We start from the raw sequence: 20,165 nt of genomic DNA, 5'->3' as shown, positions 1-20,165 counted from the left end.
AATTTTGCTAAGTCCAGCAAAAACAAGATAAAACAAAATAATATCATCTCATGATAAAGATTTCGAAATTTTTTCTAAGTCCCAAAATAATTTGGCTTTCGAAATTTTGCTAAGTCCAGTTAAAACATGATAAAACAAAATAATATCATCTCATGATAAAGAGGTCAATTTTTTTTCTAAGTCCCAAAATAATTCGGCTTTCGATTTTTTTTCTAAGTCCGGTAATATCATGAGAAAATGAAAATTTATCAACTGATGATAAAAGGTCTACAAACATAGAAAGGAACATAGATTTCGGCGCGCATTTTAAGAGTTTTGGAACAAATATCAAACATGCCATGATATCAAAACAACTCTGTTCGTCCCATGATGCGACTTTCTGCCCGGGCCCCGGGCAGAAAGTCGCATCATGGGACGAACAAAAATAACTTGAGTTGTTTTGATATCATGGCATGTTTGATATTTGTTCCAAAACTCTTAAAATGCGCCGAAATCTATGTTCCTTTCTATGTTTGTAGACCTTTATCATCAGTTGATAAATTTTCATTTTCTCATGATATTACCGGACTTAGAAAAAATCGAAAGCCGAATTATTTTGGGACTTAGAAAAAATTGACCTCTTTATCATGAGATGATATAATTTTGTTTTATCTTGATTTTGCTGGACTTAGCAGAATTTCGAAAGCCAAATTATTTTGGGACTTAGAAAAAAATTCGACCTCTTTATCATGAGATGATATTTTCTAGTTTTATCTTGTTTTTGTTGGACTTAGCAAAATTTTCACTCCTCGACAAAATTTCGCTTTTCCGACACTTAGAATATTTTGAAAACCCGGATTATGAGATGATTTATAAAATTAAATTTTTTCAAGCGGGACTTACCTAAAATGGCAGTTTTGTTAATGGACATTTTTATTGAGTTTTTTTACTTTAATTTACTTTAAATACACTAGTTAAACTAATCACATTAAAAGTATTTTACCGCATATAAAATTTCATCGCAAAGCGCAAAATGAGCCCACGCGCTCGCTCACTCTCTTTCTCTTCTTTCGTTCACTGCTCGCACGCAACGCGCGCGACTTGTCTTGACAGGAATCGGCAATCGGCAGACAGACAGCTTTGCGTTCGTGGCGGGCTGGTTTGTTTACGTTTTCGCGCAGTAGTTTCCGCGGATGAATTATAGTCCGCGAATCGCCGCGGGTTGTGAGTACGTTCTGTGGCCGAGGTAGTGTGTGTTCGTTCGTTCCGTGGTGTTCGAGACCGTGATATGTTGTGGTTAAGTGATTGTTTGTGTTTTTGTGGCTGGGGGCGAAGAAAAGTTTCGCTCCGTGTTGACGGGTGCAAGGAAAGTTTCGGCCAAGCCGCTGCCCCAGAAAAGTAATCCTCTTGCTCAAGATGCTGCTGTGGATTAACGAGGAAAGGATTTTGGCGGATTCGCCAGGACAAGGACAAGGGTTTGTTTACGTTTTTGGTGCAGTAGTTTTCCACTGATTAACAACAGCCTGCGAATCGCCGCGGGTTGTAAGTGCGTATTTTGGCCGTGGGAATGTGCGTTCGTTGGTGTCGTTTTATGTGAGAGTTGCGAAATGTTGTTATTTATGTCAAAGTTGATGTTTTTGTGGCTCTGTGGAAAAAAATTACGTTAGCGAAATCCTCCTGCCTACATGCCGCTTTTCATCGTTCCTCCTCCTCCTCCTGCCGGTGATGTTAAGACGTGGATCAACGCCGAAATGATTTTGGCGATTTTGACAGTTTTCGGTGGAGGAAAACAGCAGTGTCGATTTGTTTTGTTTTTGTCGTCGCGTCATCAGAATCGCGATTTGTGGGGAAACCGTATTTGATCCGTGTGTTTTCGCGAGTGTGCGTGTGATTGTTTACGTTTCTGCATCATGGTGGTGATTGGGGACTGGACGTGACACTGTGACATTGTTTCTATCGTTTTGGAGTGTCAGCGACAGAAGGATGAACCTTCCTCTTGTGATTCCGGAGAAGGTGATTCAATTGAGTGGCTCGAAAGCAGTTTCACGGAGGAGGATGAGTCCACCTGAAGCGGCTACAGATGTTGTTTCTACTAGTCAAGCCGACAAATATTTTTCGACGATTTTTAAAACTCAGATAAGTATTGCTTGTTTTCTTTTTCTTTGTTTACTATTGAATTTTTAATTATTCCATAAATTTTGTTTGAGAATTGATGCTTTGTGTTTTATTTTCTCTTACAGATCTACTAACGGGCATTTTCTGGACATTCGGCTTCTAGAATTTTGTTTACTTTGACCAATCAGCTGCAAAAATGAATTGTGCTGCAATCATATGATCTCTGGATGGATTGGATGAGGATTAACAAGGTATGTACGAGAATTATTATTTCAAAGTGAACCTATCACTTCAGTTTAGAAATTCTTTCAAACATTTCAATGTTTATTTAGCAAAGTTCAGTTTTTCATTCTGTTATTTATGCTGATTTTGAATACACATTATTGACTTTTGACAGATTGATATAAAATTCTGAAAATAAATTATTTATTGATAAGGATTGCATATATTTTTTTGATTCTTTTCTTTAAAGACCATATTTTCGTTTATTTTTTTTTGTTTGGGAATTTTATAAATTTAAATGTTTGTATAAGACCAAAAATTTTCAGCGGCTAATGCAAATAAATTAGTGCATTATTGATTTGTTTAGTTCAATTGTACAGATTTTCGAAGCTTTTTCTTTGACTTGGCTTTACAAAAAGTTTGATTTGTTTTAATATTGTTAGTAGTATGCAATTTTGGATGTAATTTTTTGCTGCCCCCTGATTTTTCGGGCAAACTTCGAAGGAGAAGTGACAAAAACTTTAAGTAAAATTTGTACCAGCCTTACTTATTCACACTAAACTTTGAATTAATTCAAATTATACGGCAAATGATACAGTCATCCCACATATTCGGAACACCCACAAATTCGGAACACTTTTGTGATAATTTGTCAAAAGCATGCCAAATGCATCTTTTCTGTGTACCCTACTATTTTTATTACCTTTATGAATGTCTTCTGAAACTTTTAAACAAAAAACTGCATTTCGAGACCATTTTATTCAGAGCAGCAAAACGCTGCTTCCAAATTGCCTGTTCCATAATTGTGGGATGTTATTGTGCCTCCCACAATTGTGGAACACCTGAATTTAACTGATATTTTCACAAAAAAAAGTTAGCAGATCATTCATAAAACATTACTAAGCATGAGTTTTATTGGTTTCAGAATGTGAAGTCACTTTTTTTTTTTAAATATGTACCCCAATAGCGATAAAAAAGATTGTTTACATCGTAAGAAAAAAGTGTTCCGAATTTGTGGATTTCAAGGGTCAAAGTTTTTCTTCAAAAACTTGATATAAAATGTTAAAATTTTCAGTTGTTCAATACAGCATTCGAAAGATCGCAAACACAGCTTTCAAATGAAGGTAAAAGCGAATCATTATGTTCAATTATCGATTTTCTATGATTTTTTGAACATTGGCCGATCTGTAAACTGTTCCGAATATGAGGGATGACTGTATAAAAATATTTAAAAAAAATTTAGATTGTCATTATGTTTAGTCTTCCAGCAGTTTGTTTGCTAGTGTTTTTAATTTTAGGCTTACTCAATAAAAATAAATTTTACTAGAAAATCACATTATATCATTAAATTAATTTGTTTTATTGAAATACAATTGAAAAACAGTCTATATGAAACTTATATTTTCTTACTGTCTATTACGCTTTCTAAAGCAACCAAATTATTACAGAAAAAAAATATCTGGAAACATCACAACTTGTTATGAAACTTTTATGTTTTTGTATGATATTTTTCGCCCCATATTTTTCCAGGAAAAAATGAACTGGTCGGGATAATTTTATGTTTATGGATGATATTTTTCCGCACCATAGCATGATAATTTGAAGTTTCCAACACGAACTTAAGTTGATAATTTTTTGATATGCGTAGAGTAAATTATGTTCGCGTTTATGTTTGATTAACTCTTAACTGGAAGTTAACAGGTACTTGACATGTTTGTGTTTTTGCGAACATGACAAGTTTGCAGGAAGATGTAACTTTCTGCCCCCCGGGCAGAAAGTCGCATCATGGGACGAACAAAAAAATAACTTGAGTTGTTTTTGATATCATGGCATGTTTGATATTTGTTCCAAAAACTCTTAAAATGCGCGCCGAAATCTATGTTCCTTTCTATGTTTGTAGACCTTTTATCATCAGTTGATAAATTTTCATTTTCTCATGATATTACCGGACTTAGAAAAAAAATCGAAAGCCGAATTATTTTGGGACTTAGAAAAAAAATTGACCTCTTTATCATGAGATGATATAATTTTGTTTTATCATGTTTTTGCTGGACTTAGAAAAATTTCGAAAGCCAAATTATTTTGGGACTTAGAAAAAATTTCGACCTCTTTATCATGGGATGATATTATTTTGTTTTATCTTGATTTTGCTGGACTTAGCAGAATTTCGAAAGCCAAATTATTTTGGGACTTAGAAAAAATTTCGACCTCTTTATCATGAGATGATATTTTCTAGTTTTATCTTGTTTTTGTTGGACTTAGCAAAATTTTCACTCCTCGACAAAATTTCACTTTTCCGACACTTAGAATATTTTTGAAAACCCTGGATTATGAGATGATTTATAAAATTAAATTTTTTTCAAGCGAGACTTACCTAAAATGGCAGTTTTGTTAATGGACATTTTTATTGAGTTTTTTTTTACTTTAATTTACTTTAAATACACTAGTTAAACTAATCACATTAAAAAGTATTTTACCGCATATAAAATTTCATCGCAAAGCGCAAAAATGAGCCCACGCGCTCGCTCACTCTCTCTTTTCTCTCTTCTTTCGTTCACTGCTCGCACGCAACGCGCGCGACCTGTCTTGACAGGAATCGGCAATCGGCAGACAGACAGCTTTTGCGTTCGTGGCGGGCTGGTTTGTTTACGTTTCGCGCAGTAGTTTTCCGCGGATGAATTATAGTCTGCGAATCGCCGCGGGTTGTGAGTACGTTCTGTGGCCGAGGTAGTGTGTGTTCGTTCGTTCCGTGGTGTTCGAGACCGTGATATGTTGTGGTTAAGTGATTGTTTGTGTTTTTGTGGCTGGGGGGCGAAGAAAAAGTTTCGCTCCGTGTTGACGGGTGCAAGGAAAGTTTCGGCCAAGCCGCTGCCCCAGAAAAGTAATCCTCTTGCTCAAGATGCTGCTGTGGATTAACGAGGAAAGGATTTTGGCGGATTCGCCAGGATAAGGACAAGGGTTTGTTTACGTTTTTGGTGCAGTAGTTTTCCACTGATTAACAACAGCCTGCGAATCGCCGCGGGTTGTAAGTGCGTATTTTGGCCGTGGGAATGTGCGTTCGTTGGTGTCGTTTTATGTGAGAGTTGCGAAATGTTGTTATTTATGTGAAAGTTGATGTTTTTGTGGCTCTGTGGAAAAAAAATTACGTTAGCGAAATCCTCCTGCCTACATGCCGCTGGTCATCGTTCCTCCTCCTCCTCCTGCCGGTGATGTTAAGACGTGGATCAACGCCGGAATGATTTTGGCGATTTTGACAGTTTTCGGTGGAGGAAAACAGCAGTGTCGATTTGTTTTGGTTTTTGTCGCCGCGTCATCAGAATCGCGATTTGTGGGAAACCGTATTTGAACCGTGTGTTTTCGCGAGTGTGCGTGTGATTGTTTACGTTTTTGCATCATGGTGGTGATTGGGGACTGGACGTGACACTGTGACATTGTTTCTATCGTTTTGGAGTGTCAGCGACAGAAGGATGAACCTTCCTCTTGTGATTCCGGAGGAGGTGATTTAATTGAGTGGCTCGAAAGCAGTTTCACGGAGGAGGATGAGTCCACCTGAAGCGGCTACAGATGTTGTTTCTACTAGTCAAGCCGACAAATATTTTTCGACGGTTTTTAAAACTCAGATAAGTATTGCTTGTTTTCTTTTTCTTTGTTTACTATTGAATTTTTAACTATTCCATAAATTTTGTTTGAGAATTGATGCTTTGTGTTTTATTTTCTTTTACAGATCTACTAACGGGCATTTTCTGGACATTCGGCTTCTAGAATTTTGTTTACTTTGACCAATCAGCTGCAAAAATGGATTGTGCTGCAATCATATGCTCTCTGGATGGATTGGATGAGGATTAACAAGGTATGTACGAGAATTATTATTTCAAAGTGAACCTATCACTTCAGTTTAGAAATTCTTTCAAACATTTCAATGTTTGTTTAGCAAAGTTCAGTTTTTCATTCTGTTATTTATGCTGATTTTGAATACACATTATTGACTTTTGACAGATTGATATAAAATTCTGAAAATAAATTATTTATTGATAAGGATTGCATATATTTTTTGATTCTTTCCTTTAAAGACCATATTTTTGTTTATTTTTTTGTTTGGGAATTTTATAAATTTAAATGTTTGTAAAGACCGAGCCACGTTGCCCAGTTGTAACGCTTCCGCCTTGACAATATTTACAAATTTCTACACTTTCAAATAGGTTTGCTAGAATTTCAGGAAAATTTTCAGCGGCTAATGCAAATAAATTAGTGCATTATTGATTTGTTTAGTTCAATTGTACAGTTTTCGAAGCTTTTCTTTGACTTGGCTCTACAAAAGTTTGATTTGTTTTAATATTGTTAGTAGTATGCAATTTTGGATGTAATTTTTGCTGCCCCCTGATTTTTCGGGAAAACTTTGAAGGGAGAAGTGACAAAAACTTTAAATAAAATTTGTACCAGCCTTACTTATTCACACTAAACTTTGAATTAATTCGAATTATACGGCAAATAATACAGTCATCCCACATATTCGGAACACCCACAAATTCGGAACACTTTTGTGATAATTTGTCAAAAGCATGCCAAATGCATCTTTTCTGTGTACCCTACTATTTTTAGGATCTTTATTTGGACATTCTTTTGCTATTTCATTAATATAAGTAGAACTTTTAAACAAAAAACTGCATTTCGAGACCATTTTATTCAGAGCAGCAAAACTCTGCTTCCAAATTGCCTGTTCCATAATTGTGGGATGTTATTGTGCCTCCCACAATTGTGGAACACCTGAATTTAACTGATATTTTCACAAAAAAAGTTAGCAGACCATTCATAAAACATTACTAAGCATGAGTTTTATTGGTTTCAGAATGTGAAGTCACTTTTTTTTTTAAATATGTACCCCAGGAGCGATAAAAAAGACTGTTTACATCGTAAGAAAAAAGTGTTCCGAATTTGTGGATTTCAAGGGTCAAAGTTTTCTTCAAAACTTGATATAAAATGTTAAAATTTGCAGTTGTTCAATACAGCATTCGAAAGATCGCAAAAACAGCTTTCAAATGAAGGTAAAAGCGAATCATTATGTTCAATTATCGATTTTCTATGATTTTTTGAACATTGGCCGATCTGTAAACTGTTCCGAATATGAGGGATGACTGTATACAAATATTTAAAACAAATTGGATTGTCATTATGTTTAGTCTTCCAGCAGTTTGTTTGCTAGAGTTTTTAATTTTAGGCTTATTCAATAAAAATAAATATTACTAGAAAATCACATTATATCATTAAATTAATTTGTTTTATTGAAAAACAATTGAAAAACAGTCTATATGAAACTTATATTTTCTTACTGTGTATTACGCTTTCTAAAGCAACCAAATTATTACAGAAAAAAAATATCTGGAAACATCACAACTTGTTATGAAACTTTTATGTTTTTGTATGATATTTTTCGCCCCATATTTTTCCAGGAAAAAATGAACTGGTCGGGATAATTTTATGTTTATGGATGATATTTTTCCGCACCATAGCATGATAATTTGAAGTTTCCAACACGAACTTAAGTTGATAATTTTTTGATATGCGTAGAGTAAATTATGTTCGCGTTTATGTTTGATTAACTCTTAACTGGAAGTTAACAGGTACTTGACATGTTTGTGTTTTTGCGAACATGACAAGTTTTCAGGAAGATGTAACTTTCTGCCCGGGCCGGGCCCCCGACCAGTTCATTTTTTTCCTGTAAAAATGTGGGGCGAAAAATATCATTCAAAAACATAAAAGTATTATAACAAGTTGTGATGTTTCCAGATATTTTTTTCTGTAATGATTTGGTTGCTTTAGAAAGCGTAATACACAGTAAGAAAATATAAGTTTTATATAGACTGTTTTTCAATTGTATTATAATAAAACAAATTAATTTAATGATATAATGTGATAATCATGTAAAATTTATTTTTATTAAATAAACCTAAAATTAAAAACTATAGCAAACAATCTGCTGGAAGACTAAACATAATGACAATCTAAATTTTTTTAAATATTTGTATACAGTCATCCCTCATATTAGGAACAGTTTACAGATCAGCCAATGTTCAAAAAATCATAGAAAATCGATAATTGAACATAATGATTCGCTTTTACCTTCATTTGAAAGCTGTTTTTGCGATCTTTCGAATGCTGTATCGAACAACTGCAAATTTTTATCGTTTTATATCAAGTTTTTGAAGAAAAACTTTGACCCTTGAAATCTACAAATTCGGAACACTTTTTTCTAACGATGTAAACAATCTTTTTTATCGCTCCAGGGGTACATATTTTAAAAAAAAATAATGACTTCACATTCTGAAACCAATAAAAACTCATGCTTAGTAATGTTTTATGAATGGTCTGCTAACTTTTTTTTGTGAAAATATCAGTTAAATTCAGGTGTTCCACAATTGTGGGAGGCACAATAACATCCCACAATTATGGAACAGGCAATTTGGAAGCAGCATTTTGCTGCTCTGAATAAAATAGTCTCGAAATGCAGTTTTTTGTTTTAAAAGTACTACTTATATTAATGAAATAGCAAAGGAATGTCCAAATAAAGGTCCTAAAAATAGTAGGGTACACAGAAAAGATGCATTTGGCATGCTTTTGACAAATTATCACAAAAGTGTTCCGAATTTGTGGGTGTTCCGAATATGTGGGATGACTGTATCATTTGCCGTATAATTCGAATTAATTCAAAGTTTAGTGTGAATAAGTAAGGCTGGTACACATTTTATTTAAAGTTTTTGTCACTCCTCCCTTCGAAGTTTGCCCGAAAAATCAGGGGGCAACAAAAAATTACATCCAAAATTGCATACAACTAACAATATTAAAACAAATCAAACTTTTTGTAAAGCCAAGTTAAAGAAAAAGCTTCGAAAATCTGTACAATTGAACTAAACAAATCAATAACGCACTAATTTATTTGCATTGGCCGCTGAAAATTTTCCTGAAATTCTAGCGAACCTATTTGAAAGTGTAGAAATTTGTAAATATTGTCAAGGCGGAAGCGTTACAACTGGGCTACGTGGCTCGGTCTTATACAAACATTTAAATTTATAAAATTCCCAAACAAAAAAAAAATAAACAAAAATATGGTCTTTAAAGGAAAGAATATAAAAAATATATGCAATCCTTATCAATAAATAATTTATTTTCAGAATTTTATATCAATCTGTCAAAAGTCAATAATGTGTATTCAAAATCAGCATAAATAACAGTATGAAAAACTGAACTTTGCTAAACAAACATTGAAATGTTTGAAAGAATTTCTAAACTGAAGTGATAGGTTCACTTTGAAATAATAATTCTCGTACTTAGCTTGTTAATCCTCTTCAAATGCATCCAGAGAGCATATGATTGCAGCACAATTCATTTTTGCAGCTGATTGGTCAAAGTAAACAAAATTCTAGAAGCCGAATGTCCAAAAAATCCCGAATAAAATTATATGATGATTTGTATTGTCAAAACCATGAAGTTACAATAGATATTATAATATTTATGGTAAGTTTATGGTTGATTTTTTTTAACTTCATTGGAATGATGATAAAGTTATCGTAGATTTTATGGTTACAGCAAATTTCATGGTTTTGTTATTGGCAATGTTATAAATTGAAACAATAAAACTACTGTACATTCCATGAACACAGCAAATATTATGGTTTTGTTATTGGAAATCTCATAACGCATTTTTTCCAATTTTTGTTACAGTAAGTTTAATTGTAATGTTATAGTTGCATAGTGTGAACTTTTTTTGAACGATTTTTTTAAATAATGCGAATCATGTAATAAAAGTATTGAAAATATAAAAATATTAAAATATTAAAATATTAAAATATTAAAATATTAAAATATTACAATATTAAAATATTACAATATTAAAATATTAAAATATTAAAATATTAAAATATTAAAATATTAAAATATTAAAAATTAAAATATTAAAATATTAAAATATTAAAATATTAAAATATTAAAATATTAAAATATTAAAAATTAAAATATTAAAATATTAAAATATTAAAATATTAAAATATTAAAATATTAAAATATTAAAATATTAAAATATTAAAATATTAAAATATTAAAATATTAAAATATTAAAATATTAAAATATTAAAATATTAAAATATTAAAATATTAAAATATTAAAATATTAAAATATTAAAATATTAAAATATACAAATATTAAAATATTAAAATATTAAAATATTAAAATATTAAAATATTAAAATATTAAAATATTAAAATATTAAAATATTAAAATATTAAAATATTAAAATATTTAAATATTAAAATATTAAAATATTAAAATATTAAAATATTAAAATATTAAAATATTAAAATATTAAAATATTAAAATATTAAAATATTAAAATATTAAAATATTAAAATATTAAAATATTAAAATATTAAAATATTAAAATATTAAAATATTAAAATATTAAAATATTAAAATATTAAAATATTAAAATATTAAAATATTAAAATATTAAAATATTAAAATATTAAAATATTAAAATATTAAAATATTAAAATATTAAAATATTAAAATATTAAAATATTAAAATATTAAAATATTAAAATATTAAAATATTAAAATATTAAAATATTAAAATATTAAAATATTAAAATATTAAAATATTAAAATATTAAAATATTAAAATATTAAAATATTAAAATATTAAAATATTAAAATATTAAAATATTAAAATATTAAAATATTAAAATATTAAAATATTAAAATATTAAAATATTAAAATGTTAAAATATTAAAATATTATAATATTAAAATATTAAAATATTAAAATATTAAAATATTAAAATATTAAAATATTAAAATATTAAAATATTAAAATATTAAAATATTAAAATATTAAAATATTAAAATATTAAAATATTAAAATATTAAAATATTAAAATATTAAAATATTAAAATATTAAAATATTAAAATATTAAAATATTAAAATATTAAAATATTAAAATATTGAAATATTAAAATATTAAAATATTAAAATATTAAAATATTAAAATATTAAAATATTAAAATATTAAAAATTAAAATATTAAAATATTAAAATATTAAAATATTAAAATATTAAAATATTAAAATATTAAAATATTAAAAATTAAAATATTAAAATATTAAAACTCTTGATATGTTCTTACTGAAAATTCAATAATAATCTGAAATCATTAAATCCAACCAAAAAACAAATTCAAAAATATGAAAAAAACAAACATTTCAGAAATTTCAAATAACATTTTTTTCAATTAAAGACAATTTCAACAAAAATCTGAAATTTGGAAATATGCAGAATTGAATACTAATTTTAATATTAAAGTTTTTATAATTTCAATAGCTCAAAAATGTTAACATACAAAACGAATGTACAAGTCGAAATTCCAAAAGTTTGAAAAATCGGAAATATAGAACATTAAAAAAAATTAATAAAATCTAAAATGAAAAATTAAGATTCTAGAAATTAAAAAAAAAATAGAATTAAAGAATCAAAAATTTAAAAATTAAAAGATTTAAAAACTTACAAATTTAAATATTTAATTAAAAAAAACTTTAAAATTAAAAATTCAACAATTTTAAAACTTAAACTTAAAAAATTTGGAATTTAAGCATTTAAGAATTTAAGAATTTAAGAATTTAAGAATTTAAGAATTTAAGAATTTAAGAATTTAAGAATTTAAGAATTTAAGAATTTAAGAATTTAAGAATTTAAGAATTTAAGAATTTAAGAATTTAAGAATTTAAGAATTTAAGAATTTAAGAATTTAAGAATTTAAGAATTTAAGAATTTAAGAATTTAAGAATTTAAGAATTTAAGAATTTAAGAATTTAAGAATTTAAGAATTTAAGAATTTAAGAATTTAAGAATTTAAGAATTTAAGAATTTAAGAATTTAAGAATTTAAGAATTTAAGAATTTAAGAATTTAAGAATTTAAGAATTTAAGAATTTAAGAATTTAAGAATTTAAGAATTTAAGAATTTAAGAATTTAAGAATTTAAGAATTTAAGAATTTAAGAATTTAAGAATTTAAGAATTTAAGAATTTAAGAATTTAAGAATTTAAGAATTTAAGAATTTAAGAATTTAAGAATTTAAGAATTTAAAATTTAAGAATTTAAGAATTTAAGAATTTAAGAATTTAAGAATTTAAGAATTTAAGAATTTAAGAATTTAAGAATTTAAGAATTTAAGAATTTAAGAATTTAAGAATTTAAGAATTTAAGAATTTAAGAATTTAAGAATTTAAGAATTTAAGAATTTAAGAATTTAAGAATTTAAGAATTTAAGAATTTAAGAATTTAAGAATTTAAGAATTTAAGAATTTAAGAATTTAAGAATTTAAGAATTTAAGAATTTAAGAATTTAAGAATTTAAGAATTTAAGAATTTAAGAATTTAAGAATTTAAGAATTTAAGAATTTAAGAATTTAAGAATTTAAGAATTTAAGAATTTAAGAATTTAAGAATTTAAGAATTTAAGAATTTAAGAATTTAAGAATTTAAGAATTTAAGAATTTAAGAATTTAATAATTTAATAATTTAAGAATTTAAGAATTTAAGAATTTAAGAATTTAAGAATTTAAGAATTTAAGAATTTAAGAATTTAAGAATTTAAGAATTTAAGAATTTAAGAATTTAAGAATTTAAGAATTTAAGAATTTAAGAATTTAAGAATTTAAGAATTTAAGAATTTAAGAATTTAAGAATTTAAGAATTTAAGAATTTAAGAATTTAAGAATTTAAGAATTTAAGAATTTAAGAATTTAAGAATTTAAGAATTTAAGAATTTAAGAATTTAAGAATTTAAGAATTTAAGAATTTAAGAATTTAAGAATTTAAGAATTTAAGAATTTAAGAATTTAAGAATTTAAGAATTTAAGAATTTAAGAATTTAAGAATTTAAGAATTTAAGAATTTAAGAATTTAAGAATTTAAGAATTTAAGAATTTAAGAATTTAATTTCCTAATTTATTGATTTCTAATTTCCTAACTCCTAATTTCCTAATTTCCGAATTTCCTAACTTCCTAATTTCCTTATTTCCTAACTTCCGAAATTCCTAACTTCCTAATTTCCTAACATATTTACATATAACCTAATTTTCTTATTTTCTTTATTTTACCTATTTGCTAGTATCATAATTTCCAAATTTCCTAATTCCCAAATTTCCTGATTCCCAAATTTCCTAATTCCCAAATTTCCTAATTCCTTAATTCCGTAATTTTCTTATTTCCTTATTTCCTAATTCCTTATTTCATAATTTAATAGTTTCCCAAATTTCCTTATTCCTAATTTACAAATTTCCTAATTCCTTAATTCCCTGATTTCTTGACCACGTTCCTTCCGATCTGCATACTTAGCTTAAACGAACGCACCATGACTGAACTTGGCAACGCTCACCAAACGAACGCACCATGACCAACGCAGCGAGCTGTCAAAAATTTTCACTTGCGTGCGTGTTCAATCACGTTGGTGGTGGCCGCGGATTTATTTGAGATTTTCAACGTGGGTCAAGTAGTGTGTGATTGTGAAAAAGGATCCTCTGTCGTTTAATCGTGCGGGTGGCCGTACCGGAACAGCTCCTAAATGGCGGAATGAGCAAATCTGGGTGAGTATTTGCTGTTTTGTGAAACTTGAAAGGGCGGAATCCCAGCAGTAGGCATTTTCATGGCCTGCTTTTTGTGTTTCTCTTTTTTACCGGGATTCAACACAACGGAGGCGCTCGTTTTGGAAAAGAAGGCCCGGCTCCAGCTGCGGACTTTCCCGGCCGCCGTCATGACGTTCCGGGTGTTGGTTCTGCCGAGTGACGGACCAGGGTGAGTTTGAAGTGTGGTTGTTTCTTGGGACATTTTTTCTACGCTATTGGAGGAGGACAGAGCTACGGCCCAGTATTTTCAATTCTGAAACGGTTCTCGATTCGGATTCCGGTTCAAACGTAACAACCCAGTCAGTTCAACTTGAGTTCTGAAACGAAATTCAATTCGAATAGTTAACAAATCCTGTTCCAAACGCTACAACCGGTTCCGTGTTCGTGGAATCTCACTTTGCAGCACTTGCAGACATTTTCCTTGGCCTGCTTGAGAATAAACAAACAAAAAAACTTTTTTGCTGACTATTTTTATTATTTGTTTTCGTTATTGCAGGGACTATTTCGATCGTGGATTAAGGATGAGCCAAGTAATGCTGCCGGGAGTTTCTTTCCGGATGAAATCAATGGAAACAGTGCAACAATCTCATCCACGGGTCAACTGATCACCAAGAGGGCAATCCTACTGCAACCAGGTAAGCAGGAGCGGGGGAAGACAGAAAGCGGAGTATTTACTGTTCAAATTCCGCAGGCTGCTTGTTTGGATCGCCAAATTTTCCCTGGCCGTTTCCTGGAAGGCGTTGCTACAGATGCGAAAAGGGTAGACCGACAACGTAGACGGAGTTCCTGTGGTGTTGGTGGTGACAAGAGGACGAAATCAACCGGAGCCTTCGCGCGAACCTGGCCGATTCGATGATGGCGGACGGATTTTCATAAAGGTTGTCGCTGAAAAAATTGCAAGAGCCCAGCAGTTCAATTCGAATTTGGAAACGGAATCTAATTAGATTCTAAATAGAAACCGTTTCAAACGCAACAACCGGTTCCGTGTTCGAACCGGTTGTTGCGTTCGAAATGGAACCTAATTCGAATCTAATTTGATTTCGTTTCAGAATTCGAATTGAACTGACTGGGTGGAAGAGAAACCAAAGCCAAAGTTTGTAACACGCACCAACACGAACACAAACGTACACAGCTTTTTGGGCCAATACAATAAGAACCATAAAAATACTGTATTTAATTATATATTTCATTGTCCATATTCTTTTTTTACAGTACAATTTAGTGGAGAGAAAAAAAATAAATAACATAAAAATACAATAAAACTTACTGTAGTTATTATTTATTTCATTGTCCGATTATAGTTTTACAATATCATTTAGTATGGGAAAATCCATGAAGAACTGTGAATTTACTGTGCAAACCATAGTAATGGTTACTGTATTTATTATAGATGCATGATGTTTTCTATGGTTTGGGTCAATTTTTGACGGAAAAGGCATCAATGAAAATACGGTAGAATGTATAGTATTTGGTTTTTTTGTATGGGGAAAAGTCGAAATTTTTATGGTGACTGTGCCTAACAATACCCCTTTTTTATAGTAAATTCCCAAAATAAGATATATTCTATGGTGAAAAAACATAAAGGCTACTGTAGAATCATGGTAAAAATAACCATAGAATTTATCGTGTGATAACCATAAAATCTACTGTTGGTTTATAGTAAATCTTTATGCGGGATGCCCGTTGGTAGATCTGTAAGAGAAAATAAAACACAAAGCATCAATTCTCAAACAAAATTTATGGAATAATTAAAAATTCAATAGTAAACAAAGAAAAAGAAAACAAGCAATACTTATCTGAGTTTTAAAAATCGTCGAAAAATATTTGTCGGTTGACTAGTAGAACCAACATCTGTAGCCACTTCAGGTGGACTCATCTTCCTCCGTGACACTGCTTGCGAGCCACACAATTTAATCATCTCCTCCGGAATCACAAGAGGAAGGTTCAGAAACGTAAACAATCACACGCGCACTCGCGAAAACACACGGACCAAATACGGTTCCTCCACAAATCGCGATTCTGATGACGCGACGACAAAAAACCAAAACAAATCGAAACTGCTGTTTTCCTCCACCGAGAACTGTCAAATTCGTCAAAATCATTCCGACGTTGATCCGCGTCTTGATAGCACCTGCTGGAGGAGGAGGAGGAATGATGACCAGCGACATGCAGGCAGGAGGATTTCGATTCTGCGAACTGCGGCTTTGTAATGCACCCGCTAACGTAACTTTTTCTTCTCCAACGAGCCACAAAAACATCAACTTTCACATAAATAACAACATTTCGCAACTCACATTCCCACGGCCAAAATACGCACTTACAACCCGCGGCGATTCGCGGGCTGTTGTTAATCAGTGGAAAACTACTGCACCAAAAACGTAAACAAACCTTTGTCCCTTGTCCTGGCGAATCCGCCAAAATCCTTTCCTCGTTAATCCACAGCAGCATCTTGGGCAAGAGAATTACTTTTCTGGTGCAGCGGCTTGGCCGAAACTTTCCTTGCACCCGTCAAACTTTCTCTTCACCCCCCAGCCACAAAAACACAAACAATCACTTAAACACAACATATCACGGCTCCCGAACGCCACGGAACGGACGAACACACACTCCCTCGGCCACAGAACGTACTCACAACCCGCGGCGATTCGCGGACTACAATTTATCCGTGGAAAACTACTGCGCGAAAACGTAAACAAACCAGCCAGCCACGAACGCAAAAGCTGTCTGTCTGCCGATTGCCGATTCCTGTCACGGCATGTCTCGCGCGTTGCGTGCGAGCAGTGAACGAAAGAAGAGAGAAAAGAGAGAGTGAGCGAGCGCGTGGGCTCATTTTTGCGCTTTGCGATGAAATTTTATATGCGGTAAAATACTTTTTAATGTGATTAGTTTAACTAGTGTATTTAAAGTAAATTAAAGTGGAAAAAAGTCAATAAAAATGTCCATTAACAAAAATGCCATTTTAGCTAAGTCCCGCTTGAAAAAAATTTAACCTTGTAATTCATCTCATAATCCCGGGTTTTCAAAAATATTCTAAGTGTAGGAAAAGTGAAATTTTGTCGAGGAGTGAAAATTTTGCTAAGTCCAGCAAAAACAAGATAAAACAAAATAATATCATCTCATGATAAAGATTTCGAAATTTTTTCTAAGTCCCAAAATAATTTGGCTTTCGAAATTTTGCTAAGTCCAGTGAAAACATGATAAAACAAAATTATATCATCTCATGATATAGAGGTAAATTTTTTTTTCTAAGTCCCAAAATAATTCGGCTTTCGATTTTTTTCTAAGTCCGGTAATATCATGAGAAAATGAAAAATTATCAACTGATGATAAAAGGTCTACAAACATAGAAAGGAACATAGATTTCGGCGCGCATTTTAAGAGTTTTTGGAACAAATATCAAACATGCCATGATATCAAAAACAACTCAAGTTATTTTTTTGTTCGTCCCATGATGCGACTTTCTGCCCGGGGGGCAGAAAGTTACATCTTCCTGAAAACTTGTCATGTTCGCAAAAACACAAACATGTCAAGTACCTGTTAACTTCCAGTTAAGAGTTAATCAAACATAAACAATTCAATATTACGCCCGTTTGAAATGTAAGTCTTGAATTTAAACTTTTGAAAATATTTTTTTCGAAAAGATCGGAAAATTTCACGAATGTTTCATGTTTTAACATTGTAAATCGGATTTATAGTTGCTGAGATATCGACATTAGGAAATGGCGGGTTGTTTGGGTGAGACTTAGAAAACATCAATTTTCCTGTTTTTTAGCCTTTGCATGGCAATATCTCAGCAACTATGGGTCGTATCAACAAAGTTCAATAAAGCAAAATATAGAAAATTCAGAGAAAAAATCTCAGCTTTTCAAAAATATTTTTTTCAAAGGTGGGCAAACATGGGCACTAATTTTAAAAAATGAAAAACTGAGACTATTTTCAAAAAAGTTACCTAAAAATGGTTATAACTTGAAAACGGTGCACTTTATCAAAAAATCACTAAAGTACTTTTTGATTGCAAATTCGATTTTACATCGATAAATGAAGTTGAAAAATTTTTGCGACCAATATTTAGATTTTTTGAAAAAATTTGTATTGATTCAAAAAATCATAACTCGGTCAAAGATTTTTTTGCCCATTCTGGAAATTTCAGAAAAGTTGGCATTTTATGTCCTCTAAAACATATCAAAAAATAAAAAAAATTAAAAATAGTGTTTTTATGCAAATCAAATTTTAGTGATAAAAAGTTAAATTAAAAATCACCAACATTTTTTTTACCGTGTATCATTTTTTTTAGTGTAGCCCATATCCATACCTACAACTTTGCCGAAGACACCAAATCGATCAAAAAATTCCTTCAAAAGATACTGATTTTTGAATTTTCACATATCATTTTTGTATGGACAGCTGCCAAATTTGTATGGAAAATTATATGGACAAACTAATGATGCAAAATGGCTTCTTTGGGCATACCGAAGGCACCAAAAAAGTTTCAGCCGGATTAAAAAATACAAAAAAAATCGAATGACCGAAATCTCGGAGAATTGCTCAAATAATCTTTTTTCATTTTTTATACTCAAAAAGTCTTTTTTGTCAACTTTCGCCGACGGCCATGGCGGCGGCCGCGACGGCGGAGAGTGTGTGGACGGAGCACAGGACTGAAGATGGAAGGCCGTTCTACTGGAACGCGGCCTTGAAGAAAAGTGTGTGGGAGAAGCCGGACGGGTTCCAACCCAAAACGCAGGCGGCGACGGGCATGGAGGTGGAAGACTCCGAAGGAGGAGGAGAGGACGGGGGCGAATTTCGTCCCGTTATCAAGGTTCGGCGCAGGAAGGCTGTGGAGGAGATCACCGTCGCCGATGGCCAGGAGGTGAAAAAACTGCTCAGCAATAACAAGTTCAGCCCGCTAGCGGAGGAGAACAACAACAACAACAATGCGAACCCAGCCGCAGGAAAATCCACCCCCGTGGTACCAGAATCCGGCAAGTCGGCCGGTGAAAAGAAGCAGCCGCCGCTGGTGGTGAAAAATACAAGCTTCGCCCGCCTTGCTAAGGTGATGTCGACATGTAATGTCCAGCCGGAACACAAACTGACGCGGTACGGCACCAAAATTACGTGCTTCAAGAGGGACGACTTCGACACGGTGCAAGCCCACCTGAAGAAGAACAAGGTGGAGTTTTTCACCTACGGAAGGCGCGGTGATAGACCGGGTAGTGATGAGAGGTCTTCCGAACCTGGAACCGGATTACATCAAGGAGCTGCTCAAGTCGGAACATCAGTTGGACGTCTTGGAAGTTCACGCCATCAAGCGGAAGCAGCAGCTTCCCGCCATCGATGAGACACCTTTCGTTGTACTCTTCCCCAAGGGGCACACCAGTCTCAAGGAGTTGAGTAGCAAGGTAAAGAAAGTGGGACCAGTCGTCGTCCGGTGGGTGGCCTACCGGAACAAAGAACCGCACGTGACCCAGTGCAAGAACTGCTTGCAGTTCGGTCACGGAACCAGTAACTGCCATCTCAAGCCCAGGTGCAGCAGCTGTGGGGGTGCCCACAGCACAGAAAAGTGCAAAGAAGAAGAAACGCGAGCCAAGAAGTGTGTCAACTGCTCTGGATCACACGAGGGTCTGGACCGCAGCTGTCCCAAACGTGCGCAGTTCATCCAGTCGAGGCAGCAGACGTTCAAGCCGAAGCCGCCAGCATGGAAGAAGGACAAACAGACTCCGGCTGTAGCCGCGTTCACCGCGGCGGATTTTCCTCCGCTACCTGGAGCGGTGCCGTCCGTCGGGGCGGAAAAAAAGCATCCTCGTCCCGCAGGAAGAAGTCGAGAAAATACTGGCGCCGGCGCCGGTGCAACCCCGAAGGACCAACCAGGCGAACGGAAGCTGTACAGCGACTCCGAGCTGTGGGCCATTTATCGAGAATATAGAGTTCGCTTGAGGCAGTGCAAGACACCCGAGGAACAGATTGATGTGATCGCTCACTTGTTGACACATGGCGCGGAAAAATGATTATCTTTTTTTTATTATTTTTTGTATTATCATTCCTCGGTCCTAACCTGGTCGCAGCACCTAAAAGGACCTAATAAAAATAAGCTATGAATAAAAAAAAAAAATACTCAAGTCTGTTACAAATGTTTGTGTGTGTGTGTGTGTGTGTGTGTGTGTGTGTGTGTGTGTGTGTG

At 32.2% G+C, this 20,165-nt stretch overlaps 1 protein-coding gene across 3 annotated transcripts in view; it reads left to right on the top strand.

The window, feature by feature from the left end:
* LOC6051347 (dynamin) overlaps positions 1-20,165 on the top strand; it is a 515,697-nt gene that overhangs the window by 480,039 nt on the left and 15,493 nt on the right. Inside the window, exons 15-16 of one of the 3 annotated variants that reach the window (XM_038263307.1) lie at positions 14,487-14,625; positions 14,682-14,884. The exons of the other annotated variants lie outside the window; for them this stretch is intronic. Coding sequence (XP_038119235.1) covers positions 14,487-14,595 — 109 coding nt within the window. The 3' untranslated portion in view covers positions 14,596-14,625; positions 14,682-14,884. Of the gene's footprint in view, positions 1-14,486; positions 14,626-14,681; positions 14,885-20,165 lie in introns of those variants that run through there. 3 annotated transcript variants of the gene reach the window in all.

Source organism: Culex quinquefasciatus, chromosome 3 (genome assembly GCF_015732765.1).
Source record: "Culex quinquefasciatus strain JHB chromosome 3, VPISU_Cqui_1.0_pri_paternal, whole genome shotgun sequence".
NCBI classification, from domain to species: domain Eukaryota; kingdom Metazoa; phylum Arthropoda; class Insecta; order Diptera; family Culicidae; genus Culex; species Culex quinquefasciatus.
The sequence above is the reverse complement of the archived record's forward strand: the minus strand, read 5'-3'. Positions and strand labels throughout refer to the sequence as shown.